The following is a 22,155-nucleotide window of genomic DNA, read 5'->3' on the forward strand; positions in this document are numbered from 1 at the left end:
AGTACTATTATATATGTTTAAAAAAAAAATTCTGCTTAAGAATCAAGAAGATTGGTCTGAAATTGCCTCTTGACATCACCTTAATCTAAATATAAAATGCCTTTATTTTGAAACCTTTCAAAAACAACCACAATTCTGCTTCACGATGACAACGAATGAAATAAGGCCACTTTAAACCTCTATTATTTAAAAAACAGCATATTTAGATTTTATTTATTATCTTGAAAATCCCCTATTCAAATAACGGATTGCGCTCAGAGATTTAATTTTTTATTATTATTAAACATACAACAAAGAGTACAAGTGATAGAAGGCACAAAGTTCAATCGAAAACATATAGAGCAAAATATAAAAAAAAATCAAAAAGCATTAGTTAAAACGTACAGTAATAGGAAAACAATTTAACAAACATAATAAAAACACTTGTCTACTTACCAAATAGGACTTTTAGTATACTTCTAACCGGAAACAGTATTTTCGTCACTTTGGCGCGAGAAGTGGATTTTTCCGCGAATAGCATTATTTTCAGATCGTCACTTTGGGCTATTGTGTGATCGTTTAGTGAATTAGAAAAATACATAGACGACAGATGAGATTGTTGTTACACTTGCGCTTTACCACTATGTTTTAGACGAGTCGTTTATTTTAGGATAAATTGTTTAACTAGTTAAATAATAAGCTGTTTGCAAAATATCGCTTTGTTTTCTGGACTGTCAAGACGATGACAACAGCAAATAACTCTAAAAGTGAAGGTGAGTTTATGCAAAGTGAGTTAGCTCTAATCGAAGAGTTAACTTACAGAGAGCTAAATTAAAGCATCTAACGTAACGTTAAATGTATTGTTGTGAAAATGATTCCGTCTTTTCTAGTAGACAACACTTTTCTTTTGTTATGCCATCTATATTACGGAATATGATGAGACTTGATGTTAGGTTAGGTTTAAAAAATAAAATTATTACTTTAAAATTAAACATTGACGCATGTAAAAATATGACAACCCACAGTCCTCCTGTGACCGTTTTAAAGTAAAGGGGTTATAGACGTGCGAGATTTATAAACTAACTTACTAGTTTAAGTGAACAAAATTATATTATTATAGTCGTAATAACATTTCAGCTTTGTGTACGCAATATTCAATCTAAAAAAAATAATGCGTATAGAAAATACCTAATAAATATATCTACTTGTGCGTAATGCTAGTTGGAGACTCATTTTTTTTATATAGTTAAGACTGTTTGGAGTGTTTGCTTGTGTCCTAATGTAAATGTGTGTGTTTTTTTCCGTAACAGATGCGTCTCTATCCCTGTCAGCTATGCGGCTTATAGCTCCGCCTCTGCGCCTGCTCTCTGCATCCATGTGGAAAGTTATGCAGCAGAGGGATGCAGTGCATTATGGGAAACTGGAGGAGACTGTAACGTCAATCTGTGAAACTGTACCTGGGTTGCTCCTCTACAGACACCAGGCCAGGCTTTCATTGGGTCTGCGGGCACTGGTAAGATTACTGAAAGTTATGCAAAAGATAAAAAGTTCAACAGTTATCTTATTTTATACCATTCTCATTCACACTATTCTTATCAGGCTGTTGTTTTGTCCATTGTATTATGTAGTACTACATTTTTCTGTTGGTTGTTTGCTTCAGTGAAGTCATCTCTGATCATAAACTTGTACTTTAAATGCGGTTTTAAATTCTCTAAATGCGAAAACATGTGCGTTTTATTCTACAGTTGATCCTTGAAGAACTTCAATCTGATCCTCCTGACGCTGAGCATGTCCTTCAGGAGTTAGATAGGCTGCAAGCTTTCCCAATTGACAGTGGCAGGGTGAGTGCATACCAAACACTTCTGCAAAGATTTTTGTGTTTTCCTTGCTTGTCTCATCCAGCTTCTTTAGAAAATATATAGAATTGCATTGCATAATGCATAAAAGTTCACAGTAGTTGCATTCATTCATACATATGTCTCTTATACACAGAGGAAAGATAAGAAGGTGGAGGAAGCTAAACGCAATTTTCATACCCTTGTGCACTCTCTCCTAAAAAGCCCAGCTGCCAGACAACAATTCTTCAAGGTACTAAAATATCAACTTTAGCCCAAAAGCTTATAACCTACAGTTGTAAGTTGTGGCAAATCAGTGGTAGTTACCCAAAGTCAGAGCCAGTCTGCAGAATAAAGTTTTAGTTTTCACAGTAATTGAAAGTTTATGGGATTTGATCTAGTCTGTGGATATTACATATGTTGGATATTTTGACAAATCGCCTAGTGGATTTGTAAAGACAAACAAAAAAGTCTTTGTTTACCATAGTCATTTACTGTTTCATAGGTGTGATACTGAGATTTAGAGTTTTGGAGTGTAATTCAGACTTTCACTGTCTCACTCTGACTAGTAATATACAGATATATTGCCTATACACATTTCTATTAAAAATGGTACTTATTAGGGTTGTGCCGATAGATGATAGTATCGTGTATCGACAATCGTCAGACACATCGCCAATAGCAGGCTTTCATGACGATAGTTGGCGATAGGGATGCACCGGTTGATTAGCCAGAGATCGGAACCGGCCGGTCTTTGCGCAATCGGCAACTGGCCATTTTTGTATTTTTTCAGCCGATTTTTCCGTAAGTGCACCCACGTGCACAGACTACATTTTTATCAATGCTTTTACATTTTGTGTAAAAGCATTTCGAAATCTGTGCGCAGGACATTAAGATTGCAAGCTGCAATGTCTCTAAAGGACAAGTTAATCGCGGAGAAACAACAGTACATTCGCAGGGCTCTCAGGTTTCACGCATTCACTGTGAGATACACGCATTTCAGTCAGTTTACACACTCACACCTTGTATTTCTAAGAAACTTATAACTTTTCCTGCTATATACAATTAATGGATGAGGCGCAGGGAAAGTCTCTGTCGAGTTTAGCTGTCTCGAGTTTTTCTCGCGCTCCTCTGATGTCAATCACGTGGATGCGCGGCGCGTGCACGCACAGAGTGAAGGTCGGGGTATACTTTTTTTCCGCGTCCGGCTCGCGCGCGCACGCGTCCGCGCAGCTTTTCGAGTATACTCCCCGCGGCTACACGCGCATGGCCGCGTTCGACACTATACGCAATACAAATGATTTCTTATTCAAATTATTAGTCTAACAGGCTGTCAGGGCAGCACTGATTTGGCAACATTTACAGTACATTAAAACATTAGGATAGGAGAAGAAAAGTAACTCATCCACCATTGCAAACACAGTTTAGAACAAACAACAAGACAACAAAGAACAGGAATCAAACAAACATGCTCCAGAGCTTTCTGTTCTTTGAAGAAGTAAAAGTTAAAGAAGAAAAACCATAGTGTGTGTGCAAATGCTGTCTGTTTCCTTTGTATAATTGTTTATAGTGGAATGCACTGTCTAAATATTTTCACGCGCATGCGCTGTTGTACGCGGACTGTACGCGCACTGTCCGCGCGGTCTCAAATTTTGGGCTGCACGCGGACGGTCCGCGCGGCCGGCCGCGGACCCTCTCGATGACGAAAATGACGTCATGCGGACGGCGCGCATACGCGGACGTCCCTAGTATACTTTCGGCTTGAAAGTTAGAAGCGCAAGATCCGATAAATTCTGTAAATAATGCAGGTTTCTTGAATATAGCCAAATACATGTTAAAATTATACTTGATTTCTTAAAAAACTCTCCAACTGCTTTTCAATCAGAAGCTTTAGCTTACCTGAAACTAACGTAGGGCCTTCCTGAAATTAATAAAAAGGACCAGAGATGTATTTCATTATTATTGCCATGTAGTACTGAACATGTAACCTTCTCTCTCTCTTAAACACAGCTTAAAATACACGCTGATGGCAAGTGCTACAATCCTACTGTATATAATACAGATTTCATTTTAATTTTGATACATTTGTATTTTTTTATATGTAGAGCAATTTATTTAATTTGGATAAATTTGTCTGTCTTTTATCAGACTTACCAATTGTTATAATTTATATTTGTGCTGGTCAGTTATGAATAATAGGTAACATTGAACTGCTAGCAAAAACTTGAGAATTTGGTGGGGCAAAGGGGTCTCTCCCCTAACAGATGTTATCTCACTCCAAACTTTTATATAAAACCTGAGAGCCCTGCATTCACCACAACAAACTTGGTCAGACATTTAAGTTCATCACCTGATAGAACACAATAAGTATCAAAAGTCTGTTGATAATGCAAAACAGGCAAGACCTTCAACCCTCACTCAACCATCCATGTCATGGTCTCATTTAACCACTTGTGTTTGTATTGAACATAACCTACCGCACAGTTACTGCTGTTAATTTTAGATGGTTACAGTTATTGATAGCCAAAACCAAGTTTAGCCTGTTAAATACAAAATAAACATCTTGTTTATGTATACTTTCATTCTTTCTTGTTTGTTGCTTGATAAGAAAAAAAATCAGAAATCGGATCGGAAACGGCCAATTTGCTTGTTAAGAAAATCGGTATAAAAACCGGCCATGAAAAATCAAGATCGTGCATCCCTAGTTGGCAATGGTTTTTATTATCATCATAGTTTTGCATAAACATGCACATTGCATGCTTTTTCTTCCATGAGAGAGTTTTTGGGTTTCACTTTGCACGAGAGAGCTTGTAACGCACGCGGATTCCTTCTCGCACGCACCTAGATTTAATGCTTGCATCTTGGACTCTTGCACAGACCTGAATGAGCGCAGCATGATTCAGACTCTTCCTCGCCAATGAACTTGTAGTACGCGTGGCTCTGACATTTCCTTGTATTAGAGAGGCGCGCAGAAGGTTAAAACCAACGAGTGTTTTGTTCCTGCTCCCTGGCACGCAGGAAATTTTAAAGCGCCTGGGCATTTCCGCACTCGGATTAATGGCGTCAGTTTTAAAAAGTTTGCGGTCATGACATTGTTGCCGTTGCTTCTTTTTGTCGATCAATCAAGTGACTTATCATTTATGAGTAAAAAATTTACAATACCAGTGTCATTTTATTTCACTGTAACGGTATATACAGCCATACCGCCCAGCCTGGGTACAAATATTATTTTTATTAAAGTATTAGCATATAATAACTGTAATTGGCTCCTACACTAAATAGTTCCAAGCATCAGCTGTATGACCACTAATACTCAATTAATTTTTACTTGGACTCCAGGAGGATTTTCATCAACAGTATGGAGAAAACTATGTATCCAGTCTAGAGAAACTACTTTGGGAGTTTCTAATCAGATTGGATCAACTATTACCTGTTCCAGACCTTGCTCAGGTAAAAATTGTCAATGCCCATATTTTTATGTATGTTTGATATTGTTCTGTCATGTTGGCACTTGCGGATACGTGAATTCTATAATAAACATTTCGAGGCTGTTTAAACCTGGTATTAAAGGAATAGTCTACTCTTTTTCCATATTAAACTATGTTATTACTTCAACTTAGACAAATTAATACATATCTATCTTTTTTCAATGCGTGCACTGTACAGCGTGTCGTGAATGTGTTAGCATTTAGCCTAGACCCATTCATTCCTATGGTACCAAACAGCGAAGCCACCAAACACTTCTGTGTTTTCCCTATTTAAAGACCGTTACATGAAGTGTTATACTAGTAAGTATGGTGCCACAAAATAAAACTTTTTTTTGGTACCATAGGAATGGATTGGGCTAGGTTAAATGCTAACACATTCATAATGCGCTGTACAGTGCACGCATTGAAAAAAGATAGGTATGTATTAATTCATCTAGGTTGAGGTAATAACATAGTTTAATATGGCAAAAGAGTAGACTATTCCTTTAAGATGCGTTTAGGTCGATCGGATTGCCAGTGGACAACAGAGACACTTACCCCTGATATATTAATCTGTCTCTTTTGTTCAATTTTGACCACTTCTGTTTTGATTACTGAGTGGTGGTCTGTGGGCGAGTCGCTCTGGTTTTGTTTAAATGATGGGTTCAAATTGACGCAAACTAATAGTATGTAAGACTTGTGGCGTTTTGTACATGTATATGTAAGAGCTTTCTCTGATAATTCAGCGCAATTGATAAAATAAGCTTGCGCAACTTTCACTTGTTCGGAAAATGAAACAAAAATGAAAGGCAGAGAGCAGCCACTTCTGTTTAATCGACGAAAGCCTAAAGGTCGCGCTGTACATGGTTGGCTCGCTCTAGAAGTCATGACCGAAGGATAAACATTGTGCTCGGTGCATCACATTAAATCAGTATGCGGTCTTATGTGGCTGTTTGAACACATCCTCGACCACATGTGTTTCTACACCACAAAAGCAATCTGGTCATATGCGTTTTCGACTACCTCTGTATGTGGTCGAAAGTGGACGAGCTTAAAACATTTTATTTAGCGTTGTCTACTTGTGATCCAATCAACCAAAGCGCCTCTTAATAACACATGTAAACAGCCTCTTAGACAGAAGAGTACAAGATAAGTGAGAGAAAACAAAATCCTGTGCATTTCAGACAGTGTCATGGCTCAGTGGTGCCCCTGCTGTTCTGGAGGAGTGTGCTCGCACTGCCTCACAGCCCCAGCTCCTCAGGACTCTGCTGCAACACGAGAAATGTCTCGGACACCTCGGCTCAGGTATGTTTGCCAGCTAAAATGATCATCTAGTTCAGGGATAGGCAACTTAGGTGGAGGGCCGGTGTCCTGCAGAGTTTAGCTCCAACCATAATTAAACACACCAATTAAGGTCTTACTAGGTATACTAGAAACTTTTAGGCAGGTGTGCTGAGGCAAGTTGGAGCTAAACTCTGCAAGACACCGGCCCTCCAGGACGGAAGTTGCCCATCCCTGATCTAGTTGCATGTCAGTAAGTACAACGTTGAACCTAGATATACTGACATCTTTCTTCCTTCCTGCCCCTTCCTGTTTTGTTGTTTTTCCCTGTGACTTCCTGTGACAGCATCTCTTCTGTCCTCCACTGGTGACTCGATCCTATCATCCCTTTCCCTCCCTCTTTCTGGCAGAGTGCAACAGAAGATCCAATCAGAATCCACTCCCAAGTCTAACAGAGTCATGAGTCCAGCCCTGTCAATGCCCAGAGCCACTCGTAGATCAGCAAGAGATACATCACAGGTTGCACCTGTGATTGGATCAATTTCCAATCAAATAAACACCGTAACCAATAAGACCGTAACATCCAGTTCAGCAAAACCAGTTGACCAGGCTTCCGAGATATCAGTAAATATGAGGACCAAACTCAGATCATGTACTAAAAAGAAGGAGGATCCTCAAAATGAGTATGTTGTTGGTAATATGTTGGTCACAGTCATCAGTCAGTCATCAAGCAGTGAAACGGAAGGAGAGGACAGCAACGACAAAAGGAGTGATGACGAAAATAGTAGTGAGCGGAACAACATAGCAAAAAGAAAGATCACAAACAGAAAAGAAGATGAAGGTGTTAGGAGAAATTCAGCTAAAGGAAACTCCAAAGGCATTTGCTCGGAGGAAGAGTCAATCTTAAGTGCTCTTCTCGTTTCTTGTATGAAGCGCCAAGTAAGAGTTGTTATTCCCAGATTGAAGATCAGCAATCTACCTGTGCACCTGAACTATCTGTCTGATGAGCAAGATGCAACCAAATCTCCATGCCAAACTCGGGACATATCCACAGCAGGAAAAAGTCACTCCGTGAAACGGAAGAGGAAGTTCGTAGATTGGACTCCGACACCTGAAAAGTCCCGGGCGAGTGCAATCAATAAACCGTAAGTAGTAAATATGAGTAGACTAAAAGATATATAACATAACAATGTATACGGTATGTAATAGTACTTGCCTATAGTTTATAATAACACAAAAGTCATCAATAATTTACGTTTTTACTATAGTAATGCTATGGATTTTATGATGTTGTGTTGCCTGAGATAATACTTCCCATTTAATTGTCTGAATGGCTTTTTTTAAGGTCATCGGAGTGCTCTCCATGTATTCCTCCTGTTCTACGTTTTCCAATGGCTAGTCCAGGTAACCATTTTTTTCCATTTATGGCTCATTTAGTCATTTTGGGATATGTATATGCCAAAAAAGTATATTGATTACTTTTTTTTTTTAGAAACACCATCTTCCATAGCTGATTCGTCTGGAGAAATCGTAGTCGATTCTGAGGATGAAAGATCCGAGAAAGTGAAGAGAAAGGTTTGTTATGGCACTCATGAGAGTATAACACAGAAAGTAATGTGTTATATTTTTGTTTTACCTGGGGCCACGTACATACTGCTCGTCTTTGAATGTTCTGTACAAAGTGTATTTATACAGCGACAAGATCCATACTGAACAAGTAGTTGTTAATTCAATGATGCAACTCTCTTTTGGACACTGACAGCTCGTCTGACATGTCTGTCCTCACTTCAGGAGCAGTACTAGCGAATCCGAGAGATTCAGGTAGGTGTGTGGACTCATTTGCCCATTTGACAAAATGCACGTTACGTTTCACTAGCTGATTTTTATTTACTTCAGCTGCGTCCCAGTTCGAAGGCCAGACTGATCTGGAAAGATGCATGTTAAGGCTGTCTTTGAAGAAGCCTTTGTAATTGGAACGGCTTACCAGCGTTTAGTCGTACTGCTGTGATTCGTTGATCTTCAGAGGATGCAGCCTCTGAATTGGGACGCAGCTACAGAACAATAATTCAACATTATAAACCCATGTTTAAATCACTTCCTAAATTTGCAGTGTGTACGTGGCCTATTTATCTTTACATTTTTCACATTATAATCTACAATTGCACAACACAAAGATTGAATGGTGTCTGTATTGTTAATGTACTGCTGTGCAAAACCACAAGATTATTAATCTCAAACATTAACATAAAAAGGTTATACATGTTAAGAAACACACATAATCAGTTTGGATTAAAGTTCTTAAATAAGTACAATAAAAAAAATAGTCAATAAAGCAGACTTTGTGTACATTTAAGTATGCTGTGTAAAGTAAAGGTCTTCTCGGGTCCAAATAAATTTTCCCGACCCAAATCACTTTTCACCCAAACCCGATGTACATAAATCTTTTTTTTTTTTTAAGAAAGTCCTGACCTGAGATGAACTCGACAAAATTACACCTGAGTCTGACTCGCTTGCGATTTCTTGAACCCGACTGGACCCGTATGTAATAGGGGTGCAATGGTTCAAATTACTCACGTTTCAGTTTGTTTTAGGGTCACAGTTTCGGTACTTTTCGGTGTGTGCGTGGGTATGTTTACGGGTACAAAAAGGCTACTGTCAATTTCAACGAAAATAACATTATTTATTTGGTTACAAACACCTAACACTTTGGTCAAAACAGGCTTCTTTACAAAAATAAAAACCTAAGCAGTTTTTAACCTCTGCCAAAATCAACATTTTAACTTAGGACTACTTACATTATTATACTACACTACCAACATACTAGAGTTCTCAACGGGTCGGGCCGGACCGACAAACCCGACGGGACCCGGGTTCGGGTCAAAAATATAAGCAAATGAGTCGGGTCAGGTCAGACCTCGGGCTTAATCTTTTACGCTCCGTGAAAAAAATTATTAATAATCACTGCTGTTCACTGTAAAGAAAGTCTGGTCGGGTTGCTGCGTGCAACGTGCATCACAGAGAGGGACGGGGGATAGCAATAAGCTCGGGGGCGGATCAGCAACGGATCCAGACCGGAGCTGCCGGCTTTAGAGCGGATCCGTTGCAGATCCGCACCGGAGCTTATTGCTATCACTGCGTGCACGCCTGTTGCCTGGAGAAGACGAGATGGAGAAAAGTAAACTTGCCGCAGGTGAATTCACCGTTGCTTGCTACTACAGGAGGAAAAGCCGCTGGCGCTGGGTACATGTTTGAGTTCTTTTTATTTATTATTGTGTGATTTTTATTTAAGGCATATTTATATAGCCTATATTTAAAGTTTATTGTTTCAGTTGTTTGTATTGTGAAAAGGCGTGGACATTAAAGCTTGATTTGAATTCCCGTCTGCTGTTCATGATAATAGCCTACGTGTATGAGGAAAAAAGGCATCAGGGATCAGCGGCGTCGGGTTCGGACAGATAATTCACGTTGATGTGTCGGGTTAAATCGGGTCCGGGCTTTAAATGCCACGGGCCGGGTCGGGTAGGGTTGTAATTATCAGGCCCGTTGAGAACTCTACAACATACAGTAACTTCAAAATGAACATAAAATGGCTTAGAACACTGGGTTACTTATATTCTATTCCACAATATTCAAGATTTTTTGCAAGATCAGTTTGTTAACATTTAAACACAGAAGGTAATGTGTGCTGTTTCGGGGTTTTTTACAGCGAATTGTATAGTTTTCTTGAGCACCGCTGCTGTAGTAGACTTAAAGCTGCTAATAGATGCACCACCAGCTTCACTTAAAGGACAAGTTTGGTATTTTACACTTAAAGCCCTGTTTTCAGATTGTTTATGATGAAATAGAACACATTTGACTGAAATTTGGACATATGCGGCTGCCCCGAGAATTTTCGGGTGTTTGTTCTATCACCTCCCACCTCTACAATGGGTATATAGGTGCACAGGAACAATCCTTCCTAAAATGCATTAAACTTTCGTTTACAAAGACGTGAAACTTACCGAGTGGTCAGGGGTGTTCACTGGTATGCTCACACAGAAATCACAGCAAAAGACGCATTCCAACAGGTTTTATCGTAGTTTTTACCAACTCCATTGACTTTTATTAGATGTGCTGTGAGGTACGGTATTACTCCGCGCCGGGAACTTTGTTTCTATTCTTGCAATTGGAAAGGCGGATTATCGCCACCGACTGGGCTGGAGTGTCTATTATTCAAGCTCTCAACAGAAGAATATACGGGTGTGAGGCGTTTGGAAAAATAGGTCCACAAGTTTACAACGAATGCTAAAACACCTGTTGGAAAGCATCGTTTGCAGCGATTTTTGTGTGAGCATATCAGTGAACACCCCTGACCACTCGGTGAGTTTCACGTCTTTGTAAACAAAAGTTTAATGCATTTTAGAAAGGATTGTTCCAGTGCACCTATACACCCATTGTAGAGGTAGTGGGTGATACAAAAGAAACCGAAAATTCTCGGGACAGCCGCATATGTCCAAATTTCAGTCAAAACCGTTCTATTCCATCATAAACAATCTGAAAACACGGCTGTAAGTGTAAAATACCGAACTTGTCCTTTAAATGAAGCTGGTGGTGCATCTTTTAGATGCTTTTTTCCTTCGCCGCGCTATACAATCTCCAACACACACACACACCCCAACACATGAGGAGGAACTGTGTGGTTGGCAACAGATTTGCATACTACTCTCACGTAAACACACACAGAGGGTACATACATTAGCGATTTTATACGTAGTTTTTTCACCAAACTATATTAGAAATGCGTGGTTGAATCAAACATGGTGCATCGCGGTATACATGCATGCTGAACCGTGGGAGGATAACGGGAGAGTTCTATTCTTTACCGAGAACCGTTGCACCCCTAGAATGTAAACGGCACCGACATGTGTGCAGTCTCTGCAGTCCCACATGGCATGCACCAGTCAGACAGAAAGAATATAGAAACCCTGGTGGCCTCACAACCAATATGGCCTCCTGCTCAATTTATTTTTATTTGTTATCTGACAACGACACCAAGGTCCGTTTGGAAAAAACTAATTTATTTTAAATTACCCAGAGGCCACTGATATTATACCCGACCCATGTAACTTTTAGACCCAAACCCTCTCGGGTCAAAACTCTAGTTTTCCGATCTAAGTGGACTAGGGATGTTCACATTGACCGTTTAACCGTTAACCGAAGGTAAGAAATTATGACCGATTAACATTATCAGTTAAAATAAAAAATATTTGTTAATACATGGTGTGTGTCGCCATGAGGCGACAGACATTTCGCCACTTTTCTATCTTTAATTTGTGAATGTCCTGTAAATGACACAAATGATTGCTGCCCTGACGGTCTGATAAAGTAATCATTTGTATGAGAAATCATTTGTATGCGTGTTTGGAAGCTGAACGGAGACGCGCGCGTGTCCGCGCAAGATGACGCGGTCCGTCTGCACACATCCGGACAGACGTTCGCTGATGGCCTCTGACCCTAACCATAAACATCTAGCTCTTTTTGGACAAACGGAGAAAGACGACGCAAAACCAAAACTTTCTGAAAAGCGTCCTGCTTTAGAAATGACCACTGTGGTAGATGAAACGGAGACAATCTGCCATTTGGATATTAATCCACTGGACCGATCGCGTGCTTTTTCACAAGGTATGTTGCGTGAATATCTGATAATGTATGAATCCTGGTTCTGTTTTTGATCTGTGGCTGCTGTTTGCACGACGTAAAACCAAAGACGACGCAAAACCAAAACTTTCTGAAAAGCGTCCTGCTTTAGAAATGACCACTGTGGTAGATGAAACGGAGACAATCTGTCCTTTGGATATAAATCTACTGGACCGATCGCGTGCTTTTTAATAAGGTAATGTTGCGTGAATATCTAATAATGTATGAATCCTGGTTCTGTTGTTGATCTGTGGCTGCTGTTTGCACGTTCAAATTAAATGTTTTGTTTTTACTAGTTCACAGACAACCGTCAAATGTATTTTTACTCAATGACAATTTCATATTAAAATCTTATCAGTTAACGGTTAATGTTCGGTTTAGAAGCTACGGTTGTCGGTCGGGAAAATTAACTGATATGAGCATCCCTAAAGTGGACCTGTGAAGACCTCTAGTGTAAAGTTGAGACCAGTTAAGCAGTGGCTTAGTAGGCTTTAGCAAGCTCTAGAGATATGTAGTGATATCAAAAAGTGTGCAAGGTGAGTGAAGTCTGATAAATTATTAAAATGATGACATCTGGGCATTAATGTCATTTACTGCTGGTAACAAAATATTGATATTTTGTGATGTTTTGAAAACAGAGCCCTATGTTAATCTCTCATGCAGCTGATATTGCCCACATCTCATTGGAGAGTTAGAACACTGAATTAATAATCCTAATGATATATTAAATGTCACATGAAAAATAATGAAGCTGAAATGCAAGGATTTGTACGTAGATGTGTGTTATTGTTAAATGTGCACTATGTAGGGTTTTCAGTTATCGTTTTATACAACATTCGCCCCTTCTCTCTGGGAGAACACAGTGCTCATATTTACTTAAGCACACACGACATATTCTCTACTATCTCCAACAATGCAATTATGACTTGCTTTGTGTGTCAAACAGAAAATCACTCAAAACTCAAGGGCGGTTTTACAGAGCTCAAGGGTCTGCGTCTCTCTTAAGACCCATCCTCTCTTTTAGTGTTTACCAGCATGTGAAAGCTGAACCAATTAAAAGAACACACTTTTTGGGCTTGGTGTACATAGATGAATTGGGATGCAGCAAAACGCTTACCAGATATCACCGTTGTTTTTGCACGTTGAATTCAAAGCAACATGCTATCCAACAGGCTGAATAATTTATGACTTACCAAATGTTTGAGTCAAGGACTTTAATTTGTGTAATTTCATGTGTGACTTCCCTCTGTATTTGTCAGGTGTTCACACAGCGGTATTGCAAGACAAAGAATGGCACGTATGTACCGACTCTACAGGAGTTCTGGAATCCAGGGTTTTATCACAGAGACATTGTGTCACCTGGAAACAGATGTTGATTTAGTTACATGGTAACTACTTTTACTATTATAAATAGCATGTAGTTTTCCTCTATAAAACACTTTTAGCTAGTATGAGCATTAATAATTGTCATATTTTAAATAGATTGTGATAATATTTTATTTGTATCATGTGGAAAGTTATTATAAGTGTGTTCTTTTTGGTTAATAAAGAATTTTGTCTGCTACTTTTGTACTCTGTATAGGAAAGTCCACCAGTGAAGTTCCCAAATAATAAAAGAATTGTGTTATCTTGGTCTAAACCAATAATGGACATTTATCTCTAAAGAACCAGGGGAAAAAATTACAAAAGTTCCTCTTACTATTCTTAATTGAAATGATCTAGTGACCATGTGCTATTGGATACTAGTACTGTGGAGAAATTAAATTGTGTAACAATTGCAATAAAATAAAGAAATATTTTTACAAAATATGCAAAAATCACTTTATTATAATTACAAGCTTTAAAATTGTTATGTGTTTCAACATAAATGATGTTTTTTTGCTGAATCATACAATCAGACGGCTCCTCAGTAAACATTACTGTATATGAGAACAGCACTCAAAGTCTGCAGTTGATGCCTCCAGTTACAGTAAAGGTCTCTCCTGTGATATATGAGGCTTCATCCGTGCACAGGAATGCAATCACACCGCCTATTTCCTCTGGTTTCCCAAGTCTAAAATATTAAGACACAAAACATAAGAATGGTATTGCCTAGTGAGATTTGATATCATGTACAAATATTGCAGTGATTACTGGTAACTACTAACAATTACATACAGGCTTTAAATTATCTACGTTTTAAAAAGTCTAACAACAATCATACTTTATTAATCATATAATCATAGACTTTTAAATGACAACAGTGATCAATTATATTTATTAAAAGTACTTAGAACAAACCTCTATTATATTTTTATATATGATCCTACTACTTTTATTCATGTCTTAAAGTCAGTAAATGTAAAGACCTTTTCATGCTTATCTGCTTTAGGACTTCTTCCAGCACACTCTCGTTCTCCCACAACTACAGAAGAACAAAGACAAAGCTCATTCTTCAAACACACAGAAAGGGTTTCACTGGTAAATTCAGTGCTCGAATTGAGGGGGGGCTGGGGGATCTGGGACCCCCGATAAGGCATTAGGGACCCACTATAAGAAGTCAAATTTAAACATGTGAATGCCCATTGCTAAGGGGATGTTCAGTTTGTACTTGCTTTGCGCAGCACTGCTAGTACCTGATTTCACATATAACAGCTTCTTCCAAAATTTTAATATACAGCCTATTATCATTATGCAAATAATATATAAAAAAGTAACTTTTAATAAATATGTGTGTGAATAAATCCAACAAGAAGCAGTTTCTTTAAATTTCGGCGTTGACACAAAAAATCTGCACCAAACCTATTTGACACGATTTTGTCTAATTTAATATTATGGTCAGTGTTCACTTTCAAATGATGAAAAGAGCTTTCTGAAACAAATGATAAAGGAATCATCAGGTGTTTCTGTATCTAAAGTGAAAAGTAGTACAGTGAACCTTGAGATGATCAAAGTATTTCTTTGCAAAATAGTAAAGCGTAGTGTCTATAAAATCATTAATTTCAATATTTTTCTTGTTATAAATTAACGTTTAAGGAATTGTATATAAAGTTTAGTTTTTGTCATTTACAGTAACAATCACAAATTATATGTCATCTGTCGTTTTTTTTAAATACTTTTACGTGCTAAATCTCAAAATTAAATAAGATTGCTGAACTTAGCCGGGACTTCCCAGGCAGAATCACATTTGTTATTTTTTAGGTTTAGTTATCAAAAATGCTTTTTTGTTATTTCTCTGTTTGATGTTCTGAACATCGTTGCTTTAAAATGTTGATGAATCATTTAACGCATTAAAAATGCACTGACTGCATCTGCTCCAGTGAAGCTAAATAAGAAAAAAAAAAAACGGCTAACTTTAAAAATGGAGAATTAAAATTTTTCGCTCAGCGTGGGAAAGAGAATGCTTTTTAAATGACATTTTTAAAGGGTTAATATTGTCACTTTATTGTCAATATTGTGTACTGTAGCCTATTTATCAACTTAATGTCTGGGTTTGGCATTCCTTACCAACATAAATTGGACGCATTTAGGTTTACTTTTTCTTTAATCATTTAAATAATTGTTCTCAGTGGCATCACATAGGTCCTTTTTAAATTTCTGCCCAGTCCACCTAAAAAAAAATCTGATTTATTCCACAATTGGTACACAAATTTGTGGACGCTTTTAAGTCCTATTTAAATTTCATATGAAAACGTCAGCAGTCTTCGGCTCCGCACATTTTTTCCGATCCTGCATCCATGGATCAAAGCAAACATCAAAGTACAAGGAGTGTAGTGTACATTAACTGATGACATCTGCATCTGTGTAGTTCTTTAATAAAAAAAAACAGTACACAATATAATGTCGGAGCATTATAGTATTCAGACATTTTTTTTATATAGGCCTATTTTTAAATCACATCCTCATTGGAGGCTGAATCACACTAATATTGAAAACCTAGATTTGCCCCTAATTATTGCAAAGTACTTTCAAACTTTATAACTTTTACAAAAATATTTTGGGAAGTATTACATAAATCATTCATTTGTGTTAATAGGTAGCAATGTGTTGCCATTTTGGGTTTGCTGCTATGTCATGGTGGGGACCCCCATAAGATTCAATTCGAGCACTGGATAAATTACTTTAAAGACTAGAACTGAAGTTACAGTTACATAAAAAATCACTTATTTTTCCTAGATATATGTATAAGTTTTCCTAAAGCACATAGTCGGTCTTTTAAGTAAACTATAAAACATCAGGCACTTTTAGTTAAAGCGTCATGAAACCCTTCTGTTTCAGCTCCAGTCTACCTCACCGTCATCTTGAAAAATGCTACTTAAATGGGCATGGACGCTGTGAGAAGAACGGCGATGAGTGGGCGCGGCATCTGCTATAAGCTAAGATTTACTAAGATTAGCAGTATTACAGAAATAATTAAACTAAATATAATATTTTACACATTTACTTCAGAACCGTATCCATGTGCGATTATCCTGAGCCCCAGACACCCCTCCACTTAACGTCTCCGCATTGGATAAAAACACGCTATCTTATAAAGAATAATGAGACACTGTTATGATGTACTACAGTAATTTGTCACGTCACAGCCCGAGACGTTTACATGATATGGAGTTTAAACCCGGAAGACAAAAATATCACAAAAAGCTAAAAATTAACTAGTTTTCTCCTAAAATTAACCGATACCAACATTGTCTTCTATGATGTGCAACACAACTAACTTTGTTAACATCTAAAACAAAGGTTGGTTAGTGTTTCATGACGCTTTAAAGGTAAAATTGTGTAATTTCATGGGAACTTTGCCTTTTCAAGGCACAAAATGCCATAGTGTAGGAAATCCTTACCGCAGAGCTGAAACGCGTCTTGATGATGCCAGGGGCAACACAGTTGACCCGGATATTACTGTGGGCGAGATCAGGAGCAAGTGCTCGAGTTAAACCAAGCAGAGCGGTCTTACTCACACTGTAAGGGCCCAGGCCCTAAAAGTCAAACAGCAAAAAATGACATCAAAAAGGTCAAAAATACCAGCTGAACCTCTTTTATAATAGGCGATGTATTAATGTAAACACAAAATATAAGTACACTCAATCTCACAAATGTATTGTTTCACTTCAGAAAACATTAACATTTATTTATTTATTAACCGTCTGAGGTCATACAGACTATCTTTAGGATAAATGGATGCACTTTTTGGAGTTTCAAAAAGCTCTAAGTAGAGCTAGAACATTATTACCTATAAGATATTGCATTTTTAATATAAAAAAGCCATACATAGTATGATATAAGAGTTATTTTTCTGTTAACTCTGCCTTTAACATACTCCGTTTGTCAAAATTTTCTTTAAATCAAAACAAACCAACAGCAGTTTGATTAATATTAATTGAAAGGCACAATCAAAAAAACTTGATTTTTGAAATATTTTAAAAAGCAGTTATCTCGCTTTGGAACCAAATTCTTCCCCATGTTGATGTGTTCTGAAACACATCCTGCTTTGTATTTTCTATAGCTGTTTATTACACTATTATATCTATTACTGTATATACATCACACTGCGTTTAGCCCATCTCTGTTGTAATAGCAGTAATTTGACAAGACTAAAATCTGTTGCATGATTAAACAAACGATAAAGTAACTTATGGGTTCATACTTGCATTGGCTGGTACCCTGCTACTGAAGACACAAACACAACTGACCCACCTCTGCAATTGAAATTAAACATACATTAGGCCCAAATATAACATTTTATCTGGCAACACTTTTTTTATATCACAACCTTATCTTGCTTATCTCTCACCCTCTTTTCTCCATGTAAGGAACGACTAGTTTGGTCAGTAAAAATGAACTTTTTACATTCACTCCAAGTATCTGAAAAAAACAAAGCTGAAAATGTTAAGCCAGTCAAATAATTTCTATAAATGTACTTGTAGATTATAATCATAACAGGTTGTTCTTTAAGATGTCTTCAAAGAACAAATCTTTACTAGGTTTAAAAAAATATTTTCATACTTTGTCCCAGACATCCTCTGTGGAGTCTAATATGTTCCCAAAAAATGGGTTCACTGCTGCATTAGACACCAGGATGTCCACACCACCACACTGCTCAACTGTCTGCAATATAAACCAAAATATTCTGAGTTAAACCATTAAGAGACAACAAAAAAATGATTTTCCATCACAAAGCCTCCCAAATTCATATTTGGTCACCATGTTAATGAGCTTCTCTCTGTCTTCTGCGTTTCCTACATTACATGTGGTCCCTGTTACTTTTATATTTTTACTGCGCAAAAGTGACACAGCCTTGTCAACGTTGGTCTGTCGTCGACTGCTCACAACAACATGTGCTCCTCTCTGACCCAAGGCCTCTGCAGCCGCAAGCCCAATCCTGAAAAAAATCAGGGTTTGACTGTGTTACGCCACTGTGAATACATTTTTACATTAACTTGGATTTATAATAATGCTTTAGTAACTTTAATATCAAAGAGAATGTGTTTTGGCTTTAAAAGAGTTTTTTTTGTTTCACACTGTTCTCTACATGATCTTAACTTTTATGTAAATAAAAATGGGAAATTGTTATAAAAAATGTAATAAATAAATAAAATGTAAAAAACAATGAGAAATCTTATGGCATACCCATCAGTTGATGCAGTTACAATAGCAACCTTTCCTGATAGGGGGCTGTGGTGGGACATCATTCTTATACCAGCAACAGATTTTAACCAAAGAGACCTGGTTACCGCTTTCAACATTGCCTTCAGATAGAAAAAAGCCACTGATAATTATGTATATATATAAATATGCACAATATATATATATATATATATATATATATATATATATATATATATATATATATATATATATATATATATATATATATATATATATATATATATATTTATATATTAAGTATTTATATTTATATATAATATAAATTATACATAAATATACAAATGTGTATACACATGTAAACATTTCTTAAATATATACATGCATGTGTCTGCATTTATTTATACAAAGTTATTATACACAGTTTACACACACATATATATAATGTAAACAAAAACTTTTATTCTGCTATAGATTAATTGCTATGCATCCATACTCTTAAATTCTTATGTCAGTGTTACGTTTTAGTTGTATTTATTTATAATGTTTTTATAAAAACAAAACTATTAAAATAATATTATGTCATCACAATAACTCCAATGTAGATTGTTTAATAGATTATTTTATAACTAATCTATTTTATTTAGTGGTAAAAATAATTTAAACTTGGGTTCAAGTTTGATGCACTTCGATATTATCGTGACTTTAGTAGTACAACAGTTTACAGTACTCACGTTTACGTAGGCCGTAAGGTTAAAGGTTATGCAGGTTACAAGGAGATACAAATGCCGTTTTTTACTTTAGCATGAATACAACGATTATGTACACTGGCAGCAAGTGTTTTAAGTATTGCCAGTAAAAAGGTTAACGTTAAATACAGTTTTGTGTGCTGACTGCACAACAAAACGCACTTAGCAACCAAACGCAAATCAAATGGAAGGTTAACATTAAATACTGCAAAAGTATGATAAACGATTACTTATGACAGCAAACTTTACCTGTGAAGTGTAGAGATACAGTATGCTCTCCTGATGACAGTTATTTGTCGCGATGAAAACGTTGGTACAAAGATTCAAACCTTTTACGAATCGTTTGTTTCGAATCAGTGTTTCATAAGCTCGCGTCAAACTGACCGAGTAGCGTGATTTAGCTGAAAGGAGTTTTTAATGATGTCGAAAGTGGTTTTTCGCTACGGAGAGTTCTGTCCAAGTGTCTGCAACTGATCTGGAGTCAGTTTTATAACTTGGGTTCATAAAAGTGATTCGGTTCATTTGGACTGATGCATAGTCATTCTCCAAAACAACAAGATACCTATGTTTCAAGATAGTAAAAGACTATACATTTTACAGACACTTTAATACTTTACTTTATTGAATTATATTTAAAACAATCTTTAGATTTACTTTAATGAAAAACAACTGGAATTGTCGCTTTCAACTGCGTTCTCATTGGACTTTTGATCGAATCAAACATTCTTCTTCTTGTTAAATAGCCGCTACTTCTTTGGAGCTCTACTGCCACCTGCTGTACATTGCAGTATCCTGCACAAATTATTCTGAAACTTCAGCTTCTCTAGCCACAAAGCAAAGCATGGCATCATAGAACAAACCTGTGTCTTGTAAAAATGTAAAACGTGGTTTTTGCATCTTTGCATCATACTTACCTTCCCCCAGAATATCCATATTATTCAGAAGCCTCCTCTTTACACAATCGAGTAAACTGCTTTACAGATAATTTACATACTATTTCCCTACAGAATATATCCTCTGTTTTATTCCACCCAATGTATTGTTCCCTCGGACGCGCTGACTGGATAATACAGTTTTTTTTCTGCTTTGGTACGATTTTCACAAGTATGTGGTAAAACCTCACAACTGTTTGTACAAAACTCAAAGCAGATCATCAAACAGTCAGTTTTTTCAAACATGTAATCACATGTTCAATTGACTTACAACACACAAACTATACATTAACTTTTTCACCACACCTAATCATTGTGTCATCAAAGAAATAACTTTCATATGAAGTAACTGTCTTTCACAATGCAATGCTCACAATACTTTTGATATGCTTCTCATCTAATTTGCTTAAAAATACATTTGACCAGCACTTAATCCAATTGATCTTAATGGTTAATCACTGAACCATTTGTTAAACCTATATATTTTCATTTCAGCAATATACAGTATATGGATTTTAAGAACTACATAAATAAAATGTGTGTTTGTACCAACATATAAATTATGTGTAACCACACATAATAAAATACTCTTTATTGCTTATTGATTTTACATAGTGGTAACCACAACTGGTCATTACCGTACTGTACTGTAGATATACTGTAATAGTGGGGGTGTAAACACTGGCAATTTCTTACAACATGGAGCAGGACAGACAGCAAGGAATAAGAAGATCTTGTGGACAAGGGATTCGCCAGAGAGGTGGGCATGGGCACCCACAGAGGTCAAAGAGGTGGACGAAAATCTACAGCCAAATGCTCAAGACAGGCTTGATCCAAATTACTGTATGTAATGTAATGTGTGCACTAAATATTAAGCATTACATCTGATTTTGAAAGAATGACTAGCTGTGTTACAAGTGTGATCAGTTTGCATTTTTGTACTAAGAGTTTTGAAAATGTACACCTTACTTGTGAAAATAGTACCAAAGCGAATAAAAAAACTGTATTTTAGTTTTCAAATCATAAAAACATGATGCATATTTATTGAAAAAAAAAACTCTGCTTTTTAGTTTGTCTGTTTAACTTCCAGTGACACCTGATTTGTTTGGACATTTAAGGTATTGAAATACATATGAATATATCCATAGGCTATAGATAACTTTATACTGTATATTGGTTCAGTAAGAGAGGAATTCCTCTTCATACCCAGCTAAAATAAAAAAAGTTCTATAGGAGGTGTAAATCTATAGTTTTTTACAGTTAGCGTTTTTGTGTTGTCTTTTTAATTTTACTCTTTGGAGAAAGCAAAACTGTTATACTGTTTTATCCCAAAAAGGTGTTTTAAATAAATTACTGCATCCACAACAACAACAAAATGTTTAGCCTTAAAATGCTTAACACATGTGGTTTTGCATAATTTCTAATTAAATTTTAACATAAATTGAATCAATTTGTTTACTTGATAAAACAGAGAAGTAATAAGGAAAACATGTTTAATAACTGTAGTGCTTAAAAGATTTCTTATGGGTAGGGAAAAAACCACTTTTTCACATTATTCTGAAAATTAGCGGGGTGTGAGGGGCCTCCAATTTAAATGTTGCCTAGGGCCTCCAAATATCTAGAACCGGTCATGCAATTACTTCATATGAAAGTT

General features: G+C 36.7%; 2 protein-coding genes across 3 annotated transcripts; one reads left to right on the forward strand and one right to left on the reverse strand.

Moving 5' to 3' along the window:
* The first annotated feature begins 489 nt into the window (after positions 1-489).
* On the forward strand, positions 490-14,144 carry tinf2 (TERF1 (TRF1)-interacting nuclear factor 2). Of its 2 annotated transcripts, XM_065248682.2 has the most exons (11): positions 490-752; positions 1,290-1,492; positions 1,725-1,820; positions 1,972-2,067; positions 5,154-5,264; positions 6,466-6,586; positions 6,909-7,707; positions 7,908-7,966; positions 8,055-8,137; positions 13,498-13,626; positions 13,821-14,143. In XM_065248682.2, the coding sequence occupies exons 1-10, from the start codon at positions 722-724 to the stop codon at positions 13,612-13,614; spliced, it is 1,716 nt and encodes a 571-aa protein (XP_065104754.1). In that variant the 5' UTR covers positions 490-721; the 3' UTR covers positions 13,615-13,626; positions 13,821-14,143. The 2 variants fall into 2 exon arrangements, with proteins under 2 accessions (XP_065104754.1, XP_065104753.1); XM_065248681.2 differs by having other exon boundaries at positions 13,498-14,144.
* A 24-nt stretch (positions 14,145-14,168) lies between these two features.
* LOC135730769 (dehydrogenase/reductase SDR family member 4-like) lies at positions 14,169-20,045 on the reverse strand. Its single transcript, XM_065248685.2, has 9 exons — positions 19,819-20,045; positions 18,845-18,963; positions 18,419-18,596; positions 18,221-18,322; positions 18,009-18,079; positions 17,862-17,913; positions 17,059-17,193; positions 14,587-14,642; positions 14,169-14,291 (listed from the first exon to the last, which is right to left on the reverse strand). The coding sequence occupies exons 2-9, from the start codon at positions 18,958-18,960 to the stop codon at positions 14,177-14,179; spliced, it is 825 nt and encodes a 274-aa protein (XP_065104757.1). The 5' UTR covers positions 18,961-18,963; positions 19,819-20,045; the 3' UTR covers positions 14,169-14,176.
* Positions 20,046-22,155: the final 2,110 nt, after the last annotated feature.

The sequence above is a fragment of the Paramisgurnus dabryanus genome, chromosome 2 (assembly GCF_030506205.2).
Source record: "Paramisgurnus dabryanus chromosome 2, PD_genome_1.1, whole genome shotgun sequence".
Classification (NCBI taxonomy): Eukaryota; Metazoa; Chordata; class Actinopteri; order Cypriniformes; family Cobitidae; genus Paramisgurnus; species Paramisgurnus dabryanus.

Coding starts and splice junctions, on each gene's coding strand:
- tinf2 (XM_065248681.2), top strand. CDS start 722: ATGACAACAGCAAATAACTCTAAAAGTGAAG. Junction 7,967..8,054: donor TTTTCCAATGGCTAGTCCAG/GTAACCATTTTT, acceptor TTTTTTTTTTAG/AAACACCATCTTCCATAGCT. Junction 8,138..13,497: donor CCGAGAAAGTGAAGAGAAAG/GTTTGTTATGGC, acceptor TGTATTTGTCAG/GTGTTCACACAGCGGTATTG.
- LOC135730769 (XM_065248685.2), bottom strand. CDS start 18,960: ATGTTGAAAGCGGTAACCAGGTCTCTTTGGTTAAAATCTGTTGCTGGT. Junction 17,194..17,861: donor CAGGGTACCAGCCAATGCAA/GTATGAACCCAT, acceptor TTTGACTTTTAG/GGCCTGGGCCCTTACAGTGT. Junction 14,292..14,586: donor AAGCAGATAAGCATGAAAAG/GTCTTTACATTT, acceptor TTAATATTTTAG/ACTTGGGAAACCAGAGGAAA.